Below are 20,293 nucleotides of genomic sequence, written 5' to 3'. Positions count from 1 at the left end.
AACTCTCATAATTGTTCATTTTGACTCTGTTGAAACAACTCTAACCTGCTGAGTTCTTCTCCGGCGAGACCCTCCCTCCTCCGTCTGCTCCACTTGTATCAGAATATACTCTTGGGCCTCTTGTACTGCCTCCATCTCTCCCAAAAACGGCCCACCAACCTGCAGCTTCAGCAGGGAGTTGTCATGAAAATCAGTAAGATTCATGGCTATAGTAAGGTTAAGAAAAATCTCCATGAACTGGGGATATAAATGAAAATACAAAACACAAAATACCCATCAAGCTTTAACCCGAGTGTTTTGGAAAAGTTTTGCAAACAGATGTCAGCTGGCCATGGTTTCATTTTGGACAGAAAATCCCCTCCCACCAGCAGAAGGTACTTTGAAGCACTTCAGTGCATTGTTCACTCTTCACATTCATCTCTCCAGCTTTGCAGGACCCACAGATTGCTGCAAGTATCAGGCAGATCTCTTGTTATGCACGAAGTCATAGGCAAGACTGTTACCATGACACAGGCCGCTGTAAATAGCAGATGGTGAGATTGTCACAGAAACGGAAATGAATTAGCGCAGCCCTTCAGTGCAATCTCCGAACCAAACATAAAATCCCTGCAGGGTCTGAGGAGTTAGCGCAGTGACATGCATCATCACAATATTTGACTTGTGCATTAATGATTCTTATTTGTCTACTCAAAGCAAACCCAAACAATGCAGATTCTCTTAAGTACACAAACGGGGAGGATACAGAAGCTCTCGGTGGATGAGACTGCCAGCATCCTCCAGGGGCTTTCCCTGTCAGGATACATGCTGAAAAGCAGCTGATGATGATTCAAATAAATATAGTTATTTCAGAGTGTCAGACAAATAAAATCATTAAACATTTGTATGTAATACAGTGATGGATATTATTCTATATCACAAAAGCTGTTGAGTAGGTCTGACCACTTGAAAACTTACTGAACAGAGAACGACAATGGTGAAGATAGTGATGAGTTTTGTTGTCCTTAAGCAATACCTACAAAAGCAAATTTAGGCACTTGTTATGTCATCCACCATGTCAGCCAAAACACAGTTATTGTATAAGTAACACAATTATTATATAAAAACTTCATTTTGAAGTGTAAGCAATTTGTTATGTTTGTATATTTATTATAAAGAAAATGTGTTAACCTAGCCTATAAAGTTGATTTAATATTATTGATAATACATTTTTAGAAGAAGTTAAAAGTTAAGAAAAAATAGGAATAAGCCTGTAGTTTATATATATATTTAGGGCTATAGGCTAATGTTTTTCTTGACTTTTCTTACACTGCAGATCGAAATAAAATCATTCTTGATCATCTTTAAAATGGGAGAATCACTGGCATAATTTAGAGTAGGGTAGCGCAAGGCACAAACTAACGCTGGGTGTAACACACGTGGATTAAATATTTCCACACAAGACACTAACCTGTATTATATTCCAGTGGCGATGGGGAACGTTGTAACACTGTGTTATTAAACTCTGCTATTCTATGACATTAGCGATGCAATTTACACTATTGACTTTCATGGATTTTATTGAGAAACTACAAGAAACAGGTGAATAAAGACTGACAATTGATGTTTAATGTTCAAAAATTATTTCAAGAAATGTAAAGCATTTTGGCTCGTTTATGTGTGTCGTTTATGTGTGTCGTGTTCTTTGAGAGCTGTGTGTGGACAATGTGTGTCCACATTGTTTTGGACTACTGTATAGCTGTGTGTTGCGATCAGTATGGCGTTTAAAAAGTTAGTCAAAAGTCGCGCACACGAAAACCACGAGCACGCGAATGAAGCAAGCGCGCAAAACAGACCCACGAGAGGAAAATAACAACGCGAGAGCGCATCTGTGCACCCGCGAGCGCGCAGAACAGTATGGGTGCTTTTCATTTCTTATTTTTGCATCCTCGTTTCCTTTCCTTGCTTCCTTTCCTCGCGTCTTAGCTCCACCCCTTAGGATACGAGGGAAGGATTTAAGGAAAAGAAATGAGGATAGAGGAATCAAAGGAGGAACATTGGAATATTCTTGACCACTCAAGCGTCACTTCAAAGCGTCATCAGCTGCGCTAAAGAGATCTGCCCATATGTTGTTAAAGTTCGTTATTTAAGGCATTCATAATAATTATTAACAAAGCAAGATGCCCTGTTTAAATATATGACATTATTTACACTGCAAAGGTAAAATATAAATGTAAATTATTATGACACATCTGAAGGGGGAGGAGTGCGTCACGTTTAGTCGATAAAACACTTCCGCATAGGATACACCTGTGTATCCTCGCTCAAGACTCCTCAGGAAGCCTCCTCACGGTGCAATTAAAGAATTGAGATGTCCTACATACAAGATGGCTGAGCTCGATCGGGTTCCGGGTCATAGGATGGAGGACGGAGGAGGGATTGAAAAGCACCCTCTTTAGGAGCGGAAATGAATACTGGCGCAAGCCCCTGCTGCCTAGCGCGCACAACTGCACATGAGCGCTCGCGCGACTACTCAACATGCGCTCGCTCCTCGAGTTGACTTTTGACACAGGGCGGGGCAATGACTTTTGTCTTCCCACCTATGATTGGTCATTTGTAAAACCCAAAGCGTCCTTTCCCGGCCTGCAACAAGAGACAGTGAGGATTGTTCTCATCCTTAACTATACTTACACTGATCTGCTTTTCTAAAAGATTGACAATTACATCATTTTGCACATTGATCATATAATGCATGGTATTAAAGCAGCAATGTTAACACCATTTAATATAAAAGTAGTAGGGTAAGTGTAAACCTACATTTAAGTAATCTATATATTGCATTCAATCCAACTTCTTGTCTAGTGTGGTTTGTAGAATCTGCAGAACCTTTTTCAAACACACCAAAGCAACACATTTCTAAAAATGTAAGCCATTACCACTTTAGGAAAGAAATGTTACAAATCAGATATATTTCAGAGTAAAATTACTTTTTAAATGGTTACTCCTCAGTTAATAATAATATAATACAGTATATAGATTATTTAGGCAACTCAATTTTTATATTTTTAAATCGGTTATAAAATGAGCAAAATATGTACCAAGTCTACCCATGAGACTTTTAACATTATTCATTTAATATCTTAATTTTAGATTATAAAATGCATGTCATCTAGCCATTACTACAGTATATATTAATTGAGAGGTAAACATGTTAACCTATTGTTTACCTTATGCCAATATCTCCGAAAAGCACATATAGGTTTACACCATAGACTGTAAAAACACATTTACACTTAAATGTAGGTTTACACTTACACATTTAGACTTAAATGTAGGTTTACACTTACCCTACTACTTTTATAATAAATGGTGATAACATTGCTGCTTTAATACCATGCAATGTATGATCAATGTGCAAAATGATGTAATTGTCAATCTTTTAGAAAAGCACATCAGTGTAAGTATTAGGGGTTGAACGACTTCAGATTTTTTAAAGTTGACATTTACGTGATAAAAGTCGAGTCGACATCGACTAGTCGCTTATGACGTCATTAACGTCATGAACAAAAACACTTAAACCTTGAGCTGAGACTCAAACACCTTGTGCACAGCTATGACACAGCGCTGCCTACATGGCTATTGTTCCTATAATACTTTGCTAATCAGTATAATCAGTAACTAATCAGTTATTTTGTCTTTGGGTCGATATATTTCTCACAGATTTCTGCTCGTTCTAAATCAGCAGATAAAGTAGCACTGTAAAGATTACATTTATATAAAGTCATTAGTGAGAGAGCGATTGCGTGTGTGAATTAATTCTACCTGGCAGCGTCTCTCTACTAGCCTAATAATAAAGCTGTGGGTTTTAATTACTAAGAAATATATGCTAGAACTTTTCAGTTTCTAAGCTATATTAGCCAGAAATCATGGAACAGTGTTGACAATTCATTTCCCCACCGCGCTTTTGAATGATTGTGTGCGCACGATCTGCACGTGATGTACGAGCGAGCTACTGTATGTAGCCTATGTGTGTGCGTTACAACGCAGCAGTGCATTAGATTAGAACGACAATTACAACAAGCTGTTTAAAACGTGCATTCTCCTGTTCAGTTTTAAACATCAAGATGGTATACTCACACGTGTTGTGGAGCGCTTTCGGAGTATGCATTTATCTACTATTTTAGCTGTTTTCACAAAGCGTAAATGTCGACTTCAAAGACTTCTTATCCTGTTGCGCCCTCTATACGACCAGCGACTAGTCGACGTCAAGCTTAAAGCATCATGGCAGAGCATTAAAGTCGACTAGTCGACTAGACGATTAATCGGTGCAACCCCTAGTAAGTATAGTTAAGGATGAGAACAATCCTCACTGTCTCTTGTTGCAGGCCGGGAAAGGATGCTTTGGGTTTTACAAATGACCAATCACAAGTGGGAAGACAAAAGTCATTGCCCCGCCCTCAAAGTGTCAAAAGTCAACTCGAGGAGCGAGCGCGTGTTGAGTAGTCGCGCAAGCGCTCATGTGCAGTTGTGCGCGCTAGGCAGCAGGGGCTTGCGCCAGTATTAATTTCCGCTCCTAAATACTGTTCTGCGCGCTCGCGGGTGCACAGATGCGCTCTCGCATTGTTATTATCCTCTCGTGGGTCTGTTTTGCGCACTTGCTTCATTCGCGTGCTCGTGGTTTTCGTGCGAACGACTTTTGACTCTATTTAAACGCCATAGATCGGGGCGTTTCAAGCATTGTTGCGATGTGTTCATTGTCAAACTCCAAAATTAGATTTTTTTTTTTTTTTTTTTTTTTTTTAATGTCATTACTTTATTTGAAAAAGTTAGTGCATGTATTTTATTGACAAAATATTTCAGTTTGTTGTGTATATGTTTTTCATTCGATCAGATAACATTTTAAGCTGTTTTATGGTCGTGTTACAATGTACCCCACCTACGGGGCATGTAGTCACATTTCACTAACTTTCTTTTGAGGTAAATAACGAAAAACATATACACTGTAAATATGAAACAAAGCCACATATTTGTACTAGACAAGTGTGAAAATAATGTGGACACAAATTGTACTCTGAACCCCAGGTAGACTTACACAAACCGTGAAATTCAAAAAGTGTTAGGTTGTGCCCTTCGCTCCCCTACTTTGAAAACAAAACTATTTAAATCTGTATAGCCTTAAGTTATTAATTAAAAGAAAGGTGAAATAAATCACATCAAGAACAATCTGTATTTTTCTTGTAATCAAGAACATTTATTTTGACAAAATTACCTAATTTATGCCGAATGACAGTGAATACATCTCCAACCGCATAGCTGCATAAAATCGCTGGTGTCAGTCGCAAATATTAAACATGTTTAATAAAATCTTAGTGAAAACGACTGGTTTCTGAATTCTAAGATTATAATCGTTAGACAACACACACTATGCGATTTTTTTGTGACGACTACAAACAGCGACTGAGCCCGACTGGAACAGACTATGTCCGACTAGGCACGATCCATGATCAAGACCAAATTCCATTCATAATCGGCATGAAAAGCGTGTAGTGTGTTCTCGGCTTAAGTGTCTGAGTTATTTGGTTACTTTTTTAAACTATTCTTCCCATTAACGCCATTATATTGCTCATTCAGACTGATTGGCAAATGTGCACAAACATGAAAGGAGGGATTTATTGCATGAACCAATCACAACCGATGAAAAAAACAGTCATGTCCAATCATATCCTGTTTATTATGTGACTTTCCCCCGATCATTCTCAATTACCCTCCACCATACTCATCGCACACTTTTAGGGGTCTGTTAAAACTTAATGGGCTCATGGGAAGGTGAGAGACGCTTTACCTGCTGGTGTTACTGTTGGACAAGTTTCTTTAGAAAAATAAATGATTTATACACCTTTTAATGTTATATTTTGTAATATTGGCATTGTTTAAGAAAATAAAATAAAAGTATAATTTACAAAAATTACCCACTTACATACACTTTATTCCTAATACTGTGTTTTTACCTGAATGATCAACAGTTGTTCATGAGTCCCTTGTTTGTCCTGAACAGTTCAACTGCCCGCTGTTCCCCAGAAAAGTTTTTTCAGCATTTTTGTGTATTTGAATTGAAATATTAAATATTTAATATTTTGCCAATTCTGCAGGATGTATGTAAACTTTTGATCTCAACTGTAGACAGTTCTTTCAAAAAAAAAATAGTAACCTCAAATTTTGAGTGGTAGTGTATATATGCCATACCTGATGGGGGATGATAGTTTGAAGTAATTTTCACTTTTCTCCATAGATGTGATGTGGGAGAGACTGGCCACCTCACTGCCCAGCCTGCACCTCCTCTCCAATTCAGCAGAGCTGGCCTCCCATGATTCCTCTCCAGACCCCAAGCTGGGCTCATGCAGTGTCATGTAGGTTATACTGCACAAAACAGTATAAAAACAGTGGGTTAGACACTGTGGGGCTTGCAAAATGTTACTCTGTTTGTTTGAACAGTCTACAATATTGACTTCTGACCAATGGCGTGAGTTTGTGGCGAGACTGTTTAATGCTGAAATTAATTTGTCTGACCTAGGAAACCTGTTTAAAATAATTAGTATTTCTGCACAGAAATGAACCACTTCACCTTTAAATTTAGTTGTGAAAATCTAATCCCTCTTGGCTAACTTTTACTTTCATCCAAAGTAAAACATCACTTCTGCAGCAAGGAAGCGATCAGTCATCTAAATGCTAATTCCAGCCACACAACAGAGATTAAAACCAACGAAAGGTGTTAAAAGCCTGTTATGCTACACAGTTCTTTGACAAATTCATGCTAAGAGAGGATACACCTAAGTGCCTAGACATAACTAGAGGCTTTTGTGTTGATTATAGGCAGCAAGATACATTATTCCAACTGAGAACACAATATAATCGCTAGAAGCATTAGCATTCAGCTCACTACCTTACAGAGGGAATGAAAAATGTATTACTGAGGGCAGCAGATAGCAACCAGACATATTAGTACTATGACAAGAGTTTGCTCCATGTAGGCCCCTTGATCTCAGAGGGCCAGCATGATAAAACCAGGGGTCTTCAATAGAGGGTCCGCGGTGGCACTACATATCAAACTAATTTGTGAAAAACTGATAAACAAAACACAATTTTAAGTTCAGCTGTGTTTTATTATTAAAATGACTCTACAGTTGAAGTCAAAAGTTTACATACACCTTGCAGAATCTGCAAAATGTTAATTATTTTACCAAAATAAGAGGGATCATACAAAATATATGTTATTTTATATTTAGTACTCACCTTAATAAGATATTTCACATAAAAGAGGTTTACATATAGTCCACAAGGGAATAGTTGAATTTATAAAAATGACCCCCTTCAAAAGTTTACATACACTTAATTCTTAATACTGTGTTGTAACCTGAATGATGCACAGCTATGTTTTTTTTTTTTTTTTTTTAGTAATAGTTGTTTATGACTCCCTTGTTTGTCCTGAATAGTTAAACTGCTGTTCTTCAGAAAAATCCTTCAGGTCCCACAAATTCTTTAGTTTTTCAGCATTTTTGTGTATTTGAACCCTTTCCAGCAATGACTGTATGATTTTGAAATCCATCTTTTCACACTGAGGACAACTGAGGGACTCATATGCAACTATTACATAAGATTCAAATGCTCACTGATGCTTCAGAAGGAAAAACAATGCATTAAGAGCCAGGGGTGTAAACTTTTAAAGAGAATGACGATGTGTACATTTTCCTATTTTACCTAAAAAAATGTATTGTGTACTGCCCTTCAGAAGCTACAGAAGATCAGCATCAGTGAGCGTTTGAACCTTCTGTAATAGTTGCACATGAGACTCCCTCAGTTGTCCTGTTGTGTGTGAGAAGATCTTAAAGGTCCCATATTGTCAAAATCGAAATTTCCTGGCTTTTTTCATGATAACTGAGGTCTAGGGGCTATGTAACTACCATATGTGACCCTGGACCACAAAACCAGTCTTAAGTCGCTGGGGTATATTTGTAGCAATAGCCAAAAATACATTGCATGGGTCAAAATTTTTGATTTTTCTTTTATGCCAAAAATCATTAGGAAATTAAGTAAAGATCATGTTCCATGAAGATTTTTTGTAAAATTCCTACTGTAAATATATCAAAATGTAATTTTTGATTTGTAAAATGCATTGTTAAGAACCTAATTTGGACAACTTTAAAGGTGATTTTTCTCAGTATTTTGATTTTTTTGCACCCTCAGATTCCTGGTTTTCAAATAATTGTATCTCGGTCAAATATTGTTCTATCCTAACAAACTATACATCAATAGAAAGCTTATTTATTGAGCTTTCATATGATGTATAAACCTCAGTTTTGTAAAATTTTACCTTATGACTGATTTTGTGGTCCAGGGTCACATATGAGTTTCAAAACAGTCAATCCACAGTAAACTGCACACAGCCTGCTTAAAGTAGCTGTGCCTTTTCACGAGGCGCTGTGACTTCCGTAAAAATGTGACGTCTGATCTACTCAGTCACTGCCTTCAGTCACCACCCCGAAGCCAACCACCGTCCCACCCTCCTTTTGTCAAACCCAGACAATATCGTGTCCATAACACTGCTAAGCAACAACAACACGAAAACAAGTCGAGAAAACCCTGTTCAGAACAACGTGAATATAAGAGACCAGAGGCACGTCAACTTCAGCCTCTTTCACACAGCGATTCCGGTAAATACACGGATAATGTGTCCCATGATTTGTTCCGGAGTTGTTTAATTTGGTTCATTCACAGTTGTTTTCCGGAATCTGTGCGTGCTTTACACACAACCCATAAAGACATGTGACGTTTGGATGTGAGATGTAATGCGACGCGTACATTTCACTAAACTGAAACTAACCTGAACAAACTGTGCTTCAGCGCTGATAGTGAGGAGCTGGCTCTGCCCGATCGCTGCTTCATTCCACTTTGCATGTATTTTTTCGTCGTGAAGAGTCGCAGGGTAATGTGCATCATCACTACAACACTGCCTTTATGGTTCTGGCTGTTGTTCACACTGCGCTCGTTCCCGTAATTTTCCAGAATCAGCACACATTGTGAAAGGGGCTTTACTAAAGCAACAGTTATGTAGCTTACTGCATTCGGTGTTTGAAAAAGAAAAAACATTAATGATCATTCTGAAATATCCTGTTGAGTATCAGCAGGCTAGGCTCTCTCTATGGCTCTGGGCTCGGCTAAAGCATACATGACCGTAGTCACCTGTGGTTGGCCTGGCTGTGCGTCACTCAGAAAACAACAGGCCAATCAGAAGAGAGGCTCATGAATATTAATTAGATGGGCCAAAATCGACCTGTTTTTGACAGAGCTCCTAAAAAAGGAGCTGTAAAAATATATTGAGATGGATTTTGGCCCTTATACCGCAGATATATATTCTTAAGGACATCAACAACTAAAATAAACCTCCAGAAATGTGTACAATATGGGACCTTTAAAATCATAGATACACTTGTGTTTGCATTGTTAGATACACAAAAATGCCAAAAAAAAAAAAAAAAACAGAATTTGTGGGACCTGAAGGATTTTTCTAAAGAACAGCAGGCAGTTAAACTGTTTAGGACAAACAAGGGACTCATGAACAACTATCACCAAAAAAAAAAAAAAACAGTTGTGGATCATTCAGGTAACAACACAGTATTAAGAATCAAGTGTATGTTATGAGGCGCCACCTAATATAAAAACTTTTGAACATTTTTATAAATTCATCTATTATTTTCTCTTGTGGACTATATGTAAACATCTTTTATGTGAAATATCGTATTCAGGTCAGTACTAACAAAAAATAACATGAATTTTGTATTATCCCTCTTATTTTGGTAAAATTCTGCAAGGTGTATGTAAACTTTTGACTTCAACTGTATGTTATACTTTATACATTTGCAATCATGACCAAGTATGTGAACACATTAACATGGTATGTTATGGCATGTTGCAAAAAGTGGTAACCTGCAACTGTTCAGTTAAAGAATAATTTTACCTGATTTAAAACATATCTTGTTTTCTGTTGATATAGATTATTGTATTTAGTTTGATTCAGTGATGCCAAGTAATTTTTTTATTTTATTTTAATGGGACCTTTCAATATCTGTTTTTTTCCTTTGAAAAAAAAACATTTAGATATACCAATTTTTGGTTACATTACCATGTTTTTCAACTTAATTTAATTTAATCTTTGCTTACAAACTTTGGCATAACTACAAAAATGCATTATTTTAAGATTCTTACACTTTTCATGACTTTTCCAGATCTATAAACTATAATTTTATATTTAGTGGGTTTAGATCATTTTAATATGTTTTAATTTATTTTTAGTCATTTTAAGCCATCTTGAGGCCCCCTGGATGTTTGCTGAAGCCCCTTAGTGGTCCCGGACCCTCTAGTTGAGAAACACTGCAAAAAAGGAATCCCTTACACAAACATTTAACACATTCAAATCCGTGTTTTATTTCAATTGATTTTTCATTGAGCTTTAAATTTTCATTAAAAAATGTATCCTGCTTGTTATGAGCTTTTTTCTTTAATGTACCTGATCAAATAATATTTCATGAAAATATGAATATTCAGCATTGAAGAGGATATTATATCACCCAAACAAAATTAAATACAGGTGTAATCTCTATGCCTATGACTCTTTTTGTTACATAAAATTCACTGGCTTTAGAGTTCTGATAGGGATACATGGGTGAATCAAGGACTCATGCTGAGGAAAACAGGAAATGCAATAAACAAACTGACTCATGCCTCAAAAATATTGAGGAAATAAAAACTATTCTAGATGGTTCCCACATAAAAAAAAAATATTGATTTATGTTTTATACAGAAAATCTGGGATTCTTGTGCAAATAACATGGCTAATCATAACATATTCCTGACTGGTTGAGCGAACTGGAATACGTTCCAGTCTGCTGCTATCATATTCAATGTGTTGGAATCAATCCCGAATATTATAGAGGCTGACAACTGAGAGTTCAGATACGGTACTGCAGGCAGTGTTTGGTTTAATTAAGCAGTACATAGAGGTCAAGACCACTTCAAGATATCAAAATGCCATACATTATGTGAGGAATTGTGTTTGCCTTCAACCTGGTAATATATAAAGTAATTGTTGAAAATGAAGGTCACAAAGCCACTTTTTCTCATTACTGAATGAGAATGAGGTCGGTAATTACAGACCCCAGGTAATATTCCTACAGCTGATCTGCAAAAGCTTTCTTGACTAAAGCCAAGTCAATAGGTCCAGCAACTTTGAAAGAAAGAGGGAGACATTTCCTTTGTACAAGTGGTTAGCACTTTATAACAACTTGTCAATGAAAACAATATTCTATTATGCTGAACAGATGATTGATTAATATTCAAATGGCCAGTTATTATAAAGTAGGAGTACCAGTGGATTTTATTGTTAATTTTGTAACTTTACCAGAATTGTTCATTTCTGAACAGAAAAGAAAAGAACAACAGAACATCAAATATAAACTACTGTGAAACCTGTGGGGAAATATACAGGCTCACCTGTCATTTTGGGGGAACTTGAGAAGGGGTGACCGTTCTGAGTGGTTGGCTTGGTTGGATTTGCCTTTGAGGAGGTTTACCATGCTAAAGCTGTGCCTGGGAACAAGGAGAAAACTTATTAAATCTGAGCATGATGTCTGTCATAAATAACATCTCAGCCACATTTAGAAATCAATTCTTGGCATCCATTTTTAATGACTCTTCTATAAAAACTGGCAGCTGAAATATAATGGAACTAAAAGTCTTTGAGCAGAACTGAAAGTCATTCTTCCTTTTTGGTCTCTGTTTAGTCTTCTTTACGCCATCCTTGTCTAAAGTGTCAAACAAGGTCTAAGCTACATGATCATACAGTAAAATAAATATAGATTTGCACACATAAGCAAATTACACGACAATTATATAAGTCATCCTTCTGTGTCCTCTTGCAGCTGTCTTGAAGATTTAACTGACACCTCGTAACTTGTCAGGGTGGATGGGCATCAGGTCCTTTGCAGATTCACAGAGGCAACAATGTGATATGGTAATGACAGGTTTAAGGACAACAGCATCCTGCTTATCCAGGCCTTGAAAGCTAGAATAATGTTCTGACCTTGGTTTACATGCTATAAAACAAAGTGACACAATGAAATAAATCAAACAATTGCTTTGTGGCTTTATCTTGTGACAGTGACAGGCTCATGTAAAGCATGAATCCCCAAAAAAAGCCAATGCCACAATTTCATGATTCTAATACATCTCTTTCAACACGTCATATAACACACATACATGTTCAGAGTGTCACTCAATAAAGTTTATATATGTGTTTGTATGTTTTTTTTAAGTGGCATGTGCCTTATTTGTTTGTCTAAAGTCTCTAGATTCAGAAGCTGTATTTCTCCTGGGCCTTGATCAGGGGTCTTTAAACTTTTGGTGTATTTTGTTTGTTTTTGTCAGACGAACCCCTAAGATGTAAAATGTTTACTTAGAATACTGCCGGAGAATTTTAACTATTATTTCAATCATTTAACAACACATTTTCAGGATCTCTGATGTTGGTTAATAGTCACATGGCATGCAAATAAACATAAAAAATATAAAAAAAAATAATAATTAGGATGTTTCTATCATCTATTTATCTCAATAGATAAACTCAGATATTAAATTCTGTCTAATTTATTACAGTGTTCAAACAATAAATGCCGTTTTGGCGCTGTTTTGTTGAGTTACAGTTTGCTGTGACACCTCAGTTCAAAAGAAGCGGCAAGTGATTTTCTCTTCCTATTTATTACCAATTTCAGCAAAAAATAAACATGAATGAACGTCTGAAGGTATGTTAAAAGAAAGAGTACAAATTACCGAAATCCCTATTCTGTCTCATGTATGGCTGTCACGACTTCTTGATCCAGTTCAAGCCTGTGTCAAGTAACCGGCAAAAAACCGGAAGTGGTGCATTTCACAGATGAGAATCCATGAAAGGCATTATTAGACCATTTTCAATGGCTTTATGATATATCGAACTCAATTAAAATCATAATAAAGCATTATAATATTGTGAATTCACAAAGTCTACGATTATATAAATTACTGCGATGCAGGTTTAATATATATATATAAGCTTTAATTATTTACATGCGTGTAGGTTATGTACCGGCTTCTCAGAGTTGCTCCATTCATAGCAAATGCTGCTGCTCCACAAAACTGTTACCAAATGTGTCGAGCGTCTCAAACTCCATCTTTGCCTATTGTTGTGAGTTTTGGTTTATTATAACATTCATCTGGGAAAGCCATTTCATCAGATTTGATGTAAGCGGTAAATCATTTATAAATCTACACAAATGCTGTTATCGAGATTTCAAAATAAAAACTCAAACTCTCACACATTTTGATGTCCACATATTCAATAAATTAGAGTGGGTGTAGCATTTATGTTGTAAAGAAATGGCCAAATATTAAAGATAAAGTGGACATTTGAAATAAATGTTGTTTAGTCAATATTGAAAAAGGATTAGATCGCGCAGTAAAGTTTAAAAACATTTGTCAGGTCGTTTGCGCCCTCTGCAGTCATTTGTTATAATGCCTAATGTACATTAGCTCTATAATACATTATGGATTTTAACAGTTTTGTTTAATAATACCATTTTTACTTGCTTTTGATACTTTATTTGAAAAACTTACTATTGCTATATGTATTTGAAGTCATTTTAAAGGCTATTGTTCACTTAGGTCTATTTTTATTATTACTACAAAAAAAGACAATTATCAGATTACTCGATTAATCATCAGAATAATCTACCAATTACTCAATTCTCTAAAATAGTCTCAAGTGATCGCTCCATTAGTGTTTCAACCGGGCAAAGACATTAATATATGCACCATATAACATATTCATTATAATTTTTTTACTATTCTTCAATGTTTAATTTATTTTTAAATAAACAGGCACCATGTAAACATTTTTCAAAGTGAGGAAATATAATTATGTGATTGTAATTTTATTATTATAAAAACTTCATTGAGTGTAATTTAAGCATTTGTATCCACCTTATTTTATTTTACATGTGGGCGTGGTCATTTATAAATTCAATGGGTCTGGCTTCCGGTCTCATCCATTTCCAGCTATTTTTAGCTGTACAAAACAGCTTGTTTTGCTGCGCGATATCGCAAACTGGTGTGTCTTACCATATTATTTTAATGTATTATCTTAATTATGAACAGACTGGTTTGTAGTGCAAACAGTTTGACTGCTTACTGCACTTTGTTATTCTTCTCTTTATTTCCCTACGGCAGCTAATGAAGAGGAAGTCTTGCACGTTCACAGAAAACGACTTACTTCCGCATTAAAAAGAAAGGTAGATACAAATCAGTTCATTTAACCTTCAGTATTATGGTACTGTAGTACAAACCGACTCTCATGTATATTTTACAGCATGAGTAGAGAGATTTTTTGGCATGAGAGAAAAATTTGTCATGCACTGTACATGATATATATCCAAAATAATCAAATAATCGAAACAAATTGAATCAAAAAATCTAATTAAATTGCAAGCTTGTGAATCAGAATCAAATCAAATCGTGAAATTTGTTTCAAAACCCAGCCCTGATAAATAGATAGATTTTCATTAGCTCTTGAACCCCCTGCAGTTTCCTTTCATCAATTATTTTAATAGCTTTGTAAACATCATCAAGGTATGTAAATATATTCATATTGTAATACACATATACTGTAGTACCACGGTAATATATATTTAATATAATTTGAGCCACTATAGCTTCCTCCTTTTAACTTCCTCAGACAAGGACAGCTTTATTTACTGTAGTCATAAAGCAAACATTTCACATCTCATATAATCAATAACAACAGAAAAATCGATAGAAGTCTCAAGAAGAAGAGGGGGAAGAGAAAGAGCTATTGCACAGAGACACCAGCAGTGTTGATATTTTTCAGCCTGTGTGAATAGAACAGATGGAAATCCCGAGAACTCTGCGGGCTAATTACTGGAGCCACTTCAGTAATCTAATAATGGTGAAAAATTCTCTGTTTGTCATAATTAATGACAGTTTAAATGGGTAAAGTCCCTCTTATCTCTTCAGTTGGCTCAGAGTTTGTTTGTGAGTTATGGAGAGCCTTTCGCAGAATGCCAGAATAGATCAATGTTGCTCAGCACAGGCCAGACTATAGAGTCAACCCTAGTCCAATTCTAACACATCATTGGGCAAATCCCAAACCTCAACTGCTTAGCATTACAGAGGACTCGAACAACTCATCCGCCCCTACAGATGCCTCAGCTCACTGCAAACAGCTGGGACAGGGTGTGCACGAGTGTGTCTGTGTGCTCCAGACAAGACATAATAGCCATGGCCTCCAGGATATATTCTGGCGTTGAGTTTGGGCAAAAGGGAGATTAGACAGGATATTTCAAGGCCTTTAATCCCTCTCCCTGCAGTTACACAACGGAGAGGAGATTTGAAATGTTAGCTCACCGAATGCAGGATTTATAAATGAAGCAAAGCCTTCTCTTATTGTGCCTGAATCTGAGTGTGTGAGGTCCAGATGAGAATGAAACCAAGGAGGGGGGAGTACATAACCCAGCAGGTCACTTGCCATCCTCTTAGGTCCGCCCAGAATAGAAGTCTAATTGAACGTTTTTACTGTTTTTAAAGTACTTTTGATCTAGTAAGTGCAGTATTGGTGAGCATAAGAGACTTTCAACCACATTAAAAAATGTACTGACACCAAACTTTTAATCAATGATATGTGTGCAATAATATATGGCATATTTACAGTTGAGGTAAAAAAGTTTACATACACCTTGCAAAATTTGCAAAATAAGACAGATCATTCAAAATTGTAGTTTTTTTGTTGTTGTTGTTGTTGTTTTGTTTAATGATAGTTGTTCATGAGTCCCTTGTTTGTCCTGATCAGTTAATCTACTTGCTGTTCTTCAGAAAATAACATTCAGGTCCCACAAATTCTTTGGTTTTTCATAATTTTTGTGTATTTGAACCCTTTCCTAGCCTGGCTATCACCAGACCACGTTATGACTTCGTCATGATTCGTGGTCTGGGAACCACATGTTCATTTTCTCGTATTTGAGGCGTGGTTTACGAATGCCCAGAGCCGTTTATTGGGCGATACGAATGTCTATCAAATGCGCCTGTGCGTAGCTCATAGCCAATCGTTTCAATTATACCGGATGACGTATGTAGAGCGAACGCCAAAAGTTGCTCTTTTTTCAAAATAAACTTGCGTTCTAATGTCATTTGTCGCGCCGCTCGCGTCCAGTGTAGACCATGGTGTAGACACGAAAGATAACTTTGCGTCTGCTGCCATGCTGGATCCTTCGGTGAGTCGCATAGAAGGCGTCATCGTCTTGCTGCTCCCTCCCCGTTCTGTGATTGGTTCCCTATCTTAGGTGAAAATTAGGTCCATGGTTTCCAGACTGACTAGAAGCGTGAATAAAATCGCGCTGCGCAAGGCAGTATGGGGACACCCAGGCTAACCCTTTCCAACAATGACTGTATGATTTTGAGATCCATCTTTTCACACTGAGGACAACTGAGGGACTCATATGCAACTATTACAGAAGGTTCAAATGCTCACTGATGCTCCAGAAAGAAAAACCATGCATTAAGAGCCAGGGGTGTGAACTTTTGAACAGAATGAAGATGTGTACATTTTTCTTATTTTGCCTAAATATCTTTTTTTCACTTGGTACTGCCATTCAGAAGATACTTACTTAGAAGAAAAAATAAGTTAAATTTACCCTGATCTTTAAATTCAAAAAGTTTTCATCAGTGAGCGTAATAGTTGCATATGAGTCTCTTAGTTGTGTGAAAAAATGAATCTCAAAATCATACAGTCATTGTAAAGGGTTCAAATACACAAAAATGCTAAAAACCCAACAATTTGTGGGACTTTTCTGAAGAACAGTGGGCAGTTTAACTGTTCAGGACAAACAAGGGACTCATGAACAACTATCACAAAAAAAAGTATTAAGGTCAGGTGTATGTAAACTTTTGAACATTCATCATTTTTATAAATTCAACTATTATTTTTTCTTGTGGGCTATATGTAAACGTCTTTTATGTGAAATATCTTAATCAGGTCACTACTAAATAAAAAAAAATGCATTTTGTATGATCGCTCTTATTTTGGTGAAATAATTAACATTTTGCAGATTCTGCAAGGTGTATGTAAACTTTTGACTTCAACTTTATATATAACTGTGGCATATTTCCCATAGGACATAAAGACAAACAAACAGCTACTGAAACTTTCTATATCATTAGATTATGGAATTTATACGATACAACAGAGAGAACAAGCAACTATTGAAATGCATATTTTGTAAAATAATACATGGGATGTGATCATGTGATTTCATTGAGAGTGGTTACCATTAAATAATTCCTGCAGGAGAGGGCAGTCATGAGAGCAGAAGCAGATCTCATCTCATGCATGACTAACAATTCATCAGGTGATGGCTGGTCTAATCCGAAAAAGTGTCACAACCACAAGCTTGAGATTAAGACCCCCATCGTCATATTCTACAGTACTATCTCACACACACATTTTTCCCCCACATAGAAACACATTCGCAATGATGTTACTATAGTAATGTGACTCCACACGTGAGCACCAATCCTCTTTAGAGTCGATTAGCAGCTGTTTCACACAGAAACGCTCTCACTAAGGGTTCTGGAGACCTTATCTGCCAAATGTGTTTAGCTGAATGTCAATGAATTCGTAAAGTACATTTTGCATTAAGATTATTTTCCCAGAACAAGGCTTCCTTGAAACATCTCAAAGGTGACGTGTGTTACTTTGTTAAAATACTTTCTCCAACCACAGTTTAATGTGCAGGGATAAAAATAAACATAAGTCATTTGTAGACTGATTTGGGGCGGGACTGCCTGTTTTTGACACATGGTGTGTTCAAGTCGTCCAGAAAAGTTTATATTTACAATTTGGGAAGTTGTACTTGCGACGTCAGGTGTGTTCAAGTCACATTGGTTGGATAAAGATGTTGATGTACCCAGGATACTAAACTAAAACCATTCATAAATCTTCACTTGAAATAAAATAAACTTACAATTTTATTTAAGCAAGTATTTCTCATTTTAATTTTGTTTGCCTTGAAAACTAGCAAAACCAAAAATTACAACAACAAAAAAACACGGAAAAATAACTAAAACTAAAATGAAAATGGGGGAAAAAATATTGAAAATATGAATAAAAACTATGATGATATTAAAATAACACTGGAGGTGCACTGCCGTTCAAAGGTTTGGGATTAGTAAGATTTTTTTTTTAAAGAAGACTTTTCTGCTTATTAAGGCTGTGTTTATTTTATTAAAAATACATAAAAATTTGTTATATTGTGAAATATTATTGCAATTTAAAATACTGGTTTTCTATTTTAATATACTTTAAAATATAATTTATTTGTAATACAAAAGCTGTAATACAAAGCTGAATTCTTATCAGCCATTACTCCAGTCAGCGTCACATGATCCTTCAGAAATCATTCTAATATGATGATTTATTATCAATGTTGGAAACCATTGTGCTGCTTAATATTTTTTTGGAACCTGTGATACTTTTTTATCATGATTCAGCATTTATTTAAAATATAAATATTTTTGTAACAATACCCACTACCAGTTTGGGGTCAGTAAATTTTTCCTTTGAAAGAAATTAATACTTTTATTTGGCAAGGATGTGTTAACTTGATAAAAAGTAACAGTAAAGACTTTTTATTATTAGAAAAGATTTCTTTTCTTTTCTTTCTCTATTTTGAATAAATGCTGTTCTTTTTAACTTTTTATTTACTTTTTATAAAAAAGTGTGACAGGTTATAAATAAATTACATTTAAATTGTGATAATATTTCATAACACTACTTTTTCTGTATTTTTAAAAAAATAAATGGAACACTGGTGAGCATAAGAAACTTTTTTTTAAAAAACAATAAAACTTACTGATACCAAACTTTTGAATGATTATTTCTTTTTCTACCAACAAACAGACAAACAAACAAACAAACAAACAAATAAATAGCTTGATTTTTTGACTACTATAAAATGGTAAACAAGGAATGCTGGTGTGCTTTAGCTTTTTTAAATTCAGTTTATGAAGGTGTTACAAATTAAATTGTTAACTATAATATTTATATATTATATTAAAAACTAATTGCTAATTATTATTAATTAATTAAAAATATAAAATTAAAATACACTTAAAAGGACAGTTCACCCCAAAAAAAGTAAATTTCTGTTATCATTTGAAAAATGTATTTTATTTATTTATCCATCCATCCATCCATCTATATAATGGAAGTCAGTGGGATTCAATGTTGTTTCAGACTCCACTGACTTTCATATGGATAAAACATTCCTAAAAATACTTCTTTTGTGTTCCTAATTTGGAACAATGAGAATGAGTATATAATGGATGATTTTTAAATGTAATTTTGGTTTGAAATATGAAACAGAATTAATTCTTTATTAACTATTTGATAGTCAAAGCCCTAATTATTACTGTCCTACCTATCATCTTGATGGACGTCAGTGTAGATAATGCAGTGTCCTGAGGGCATGGCTGCAGCCTGCAGCAATTTCTGTGTCTCTCTTTTCCCAGAGAATCCCTCCAGCAGACGAAGCTCATCAAAGTTCCCAGCCACAGTGTCAGACTTTCTGCGGCCCACCCTGCTGGAGTGACCCTGGCCTCCAGTTTGAGACATCTCCACCTCAATATTACTCTTATTCTCCAGGTACATCTTCGCTCAGGCACACTGGACCGCAACTGGAGGAGAAGGGGAACACTGAGGTCAAATGATCTCATATTTATGGTAAATAGCATCAGATGAGTTCTTTTGAGGTTTACATTTCCAGATCAAAATGCATTCTATAAGCCACAGAGAAAACAATGATGTTTATACAGAAATAATTAGAGATACAGAACTGCATTGCATATGATTTTATTCCGTAAGGATGCACCTGCCCCCTCTAGTGCTTCACGTGCATATCGCAAAAAAACACTATTTTTTTTCATCAGGCCTTATTATAGTTACCAAGACACTAGATATATGGAATAAGTACTAATGCAAAGTATGAATGCCACAAACACTACTGTAAACCTTCTAAAAGTGTATGCTCACATATTATACCCACAATTTCAAAGTCTCAGGCACTTAAAGAGTTAACCTCTCAATCTGTGATTGACAGCTAGACTGTAAGGTTCCAGTCTGAGAGTCACAGACACAGCACCATCCTAATTAAGAACGTACTTCAAC

At 35.8% G+C, this 20,293-nt stretch overlaps 1 protein-coding gene across 1 annotated transcript in view; it reads right to left on the bottom strand.

The window, feature by feature from the left end:
* Positions 1-19,791, bottom strand: part of oca2 (oculocutaneous albinism II) — a 137,164-nt gene extending 117,373 nt beyond the window's left edge. Inside the window, exons 1-6 of the mRNA XM_073852556.1 lie at positions 19,548-19,791; positions 11,521-11,616; positions 6,220-6,393; positions 955-1,012; positions 743-815; positions 46-206 (exon numbers count right to left, since the gene is read on the bottom strand). Coding sequence (XP_073708657.1) covers positions 46-206; positions 743-815; positions 955-1,012; positions 6,220-6,393; positions 11,521-11,616; positions 19,548-19,777 — 792 coding nt within the window. The 5' untranslated portion in view covers positions 19,778-19,791. The remainder of the gene's footprint in view (positions 1-45; positions 207-742; positions 816-954; positions 1,013-6,219; positions 6,394-11,520; positions 11,617-19,547) is intronic.
* Positions 19,792-20,293: the final 502 nt, after the last annotated feature.

This window comes from Garra rufa, chromosome 12, assembly GCF_049309525.1.
Source record: "Garra rufa chromosome 12, GarRuf1.0, whole genome shotgun sequence".
Lineage (NCBI taxonomy): Eukaryota > Metazoa > Chordata > Actinopteri > Cypriniformes > Cyprinidae > Garra > Garra rufa.
This window is presented reverse-complemented; position numbering and strand designations above follow the sequence as displayed.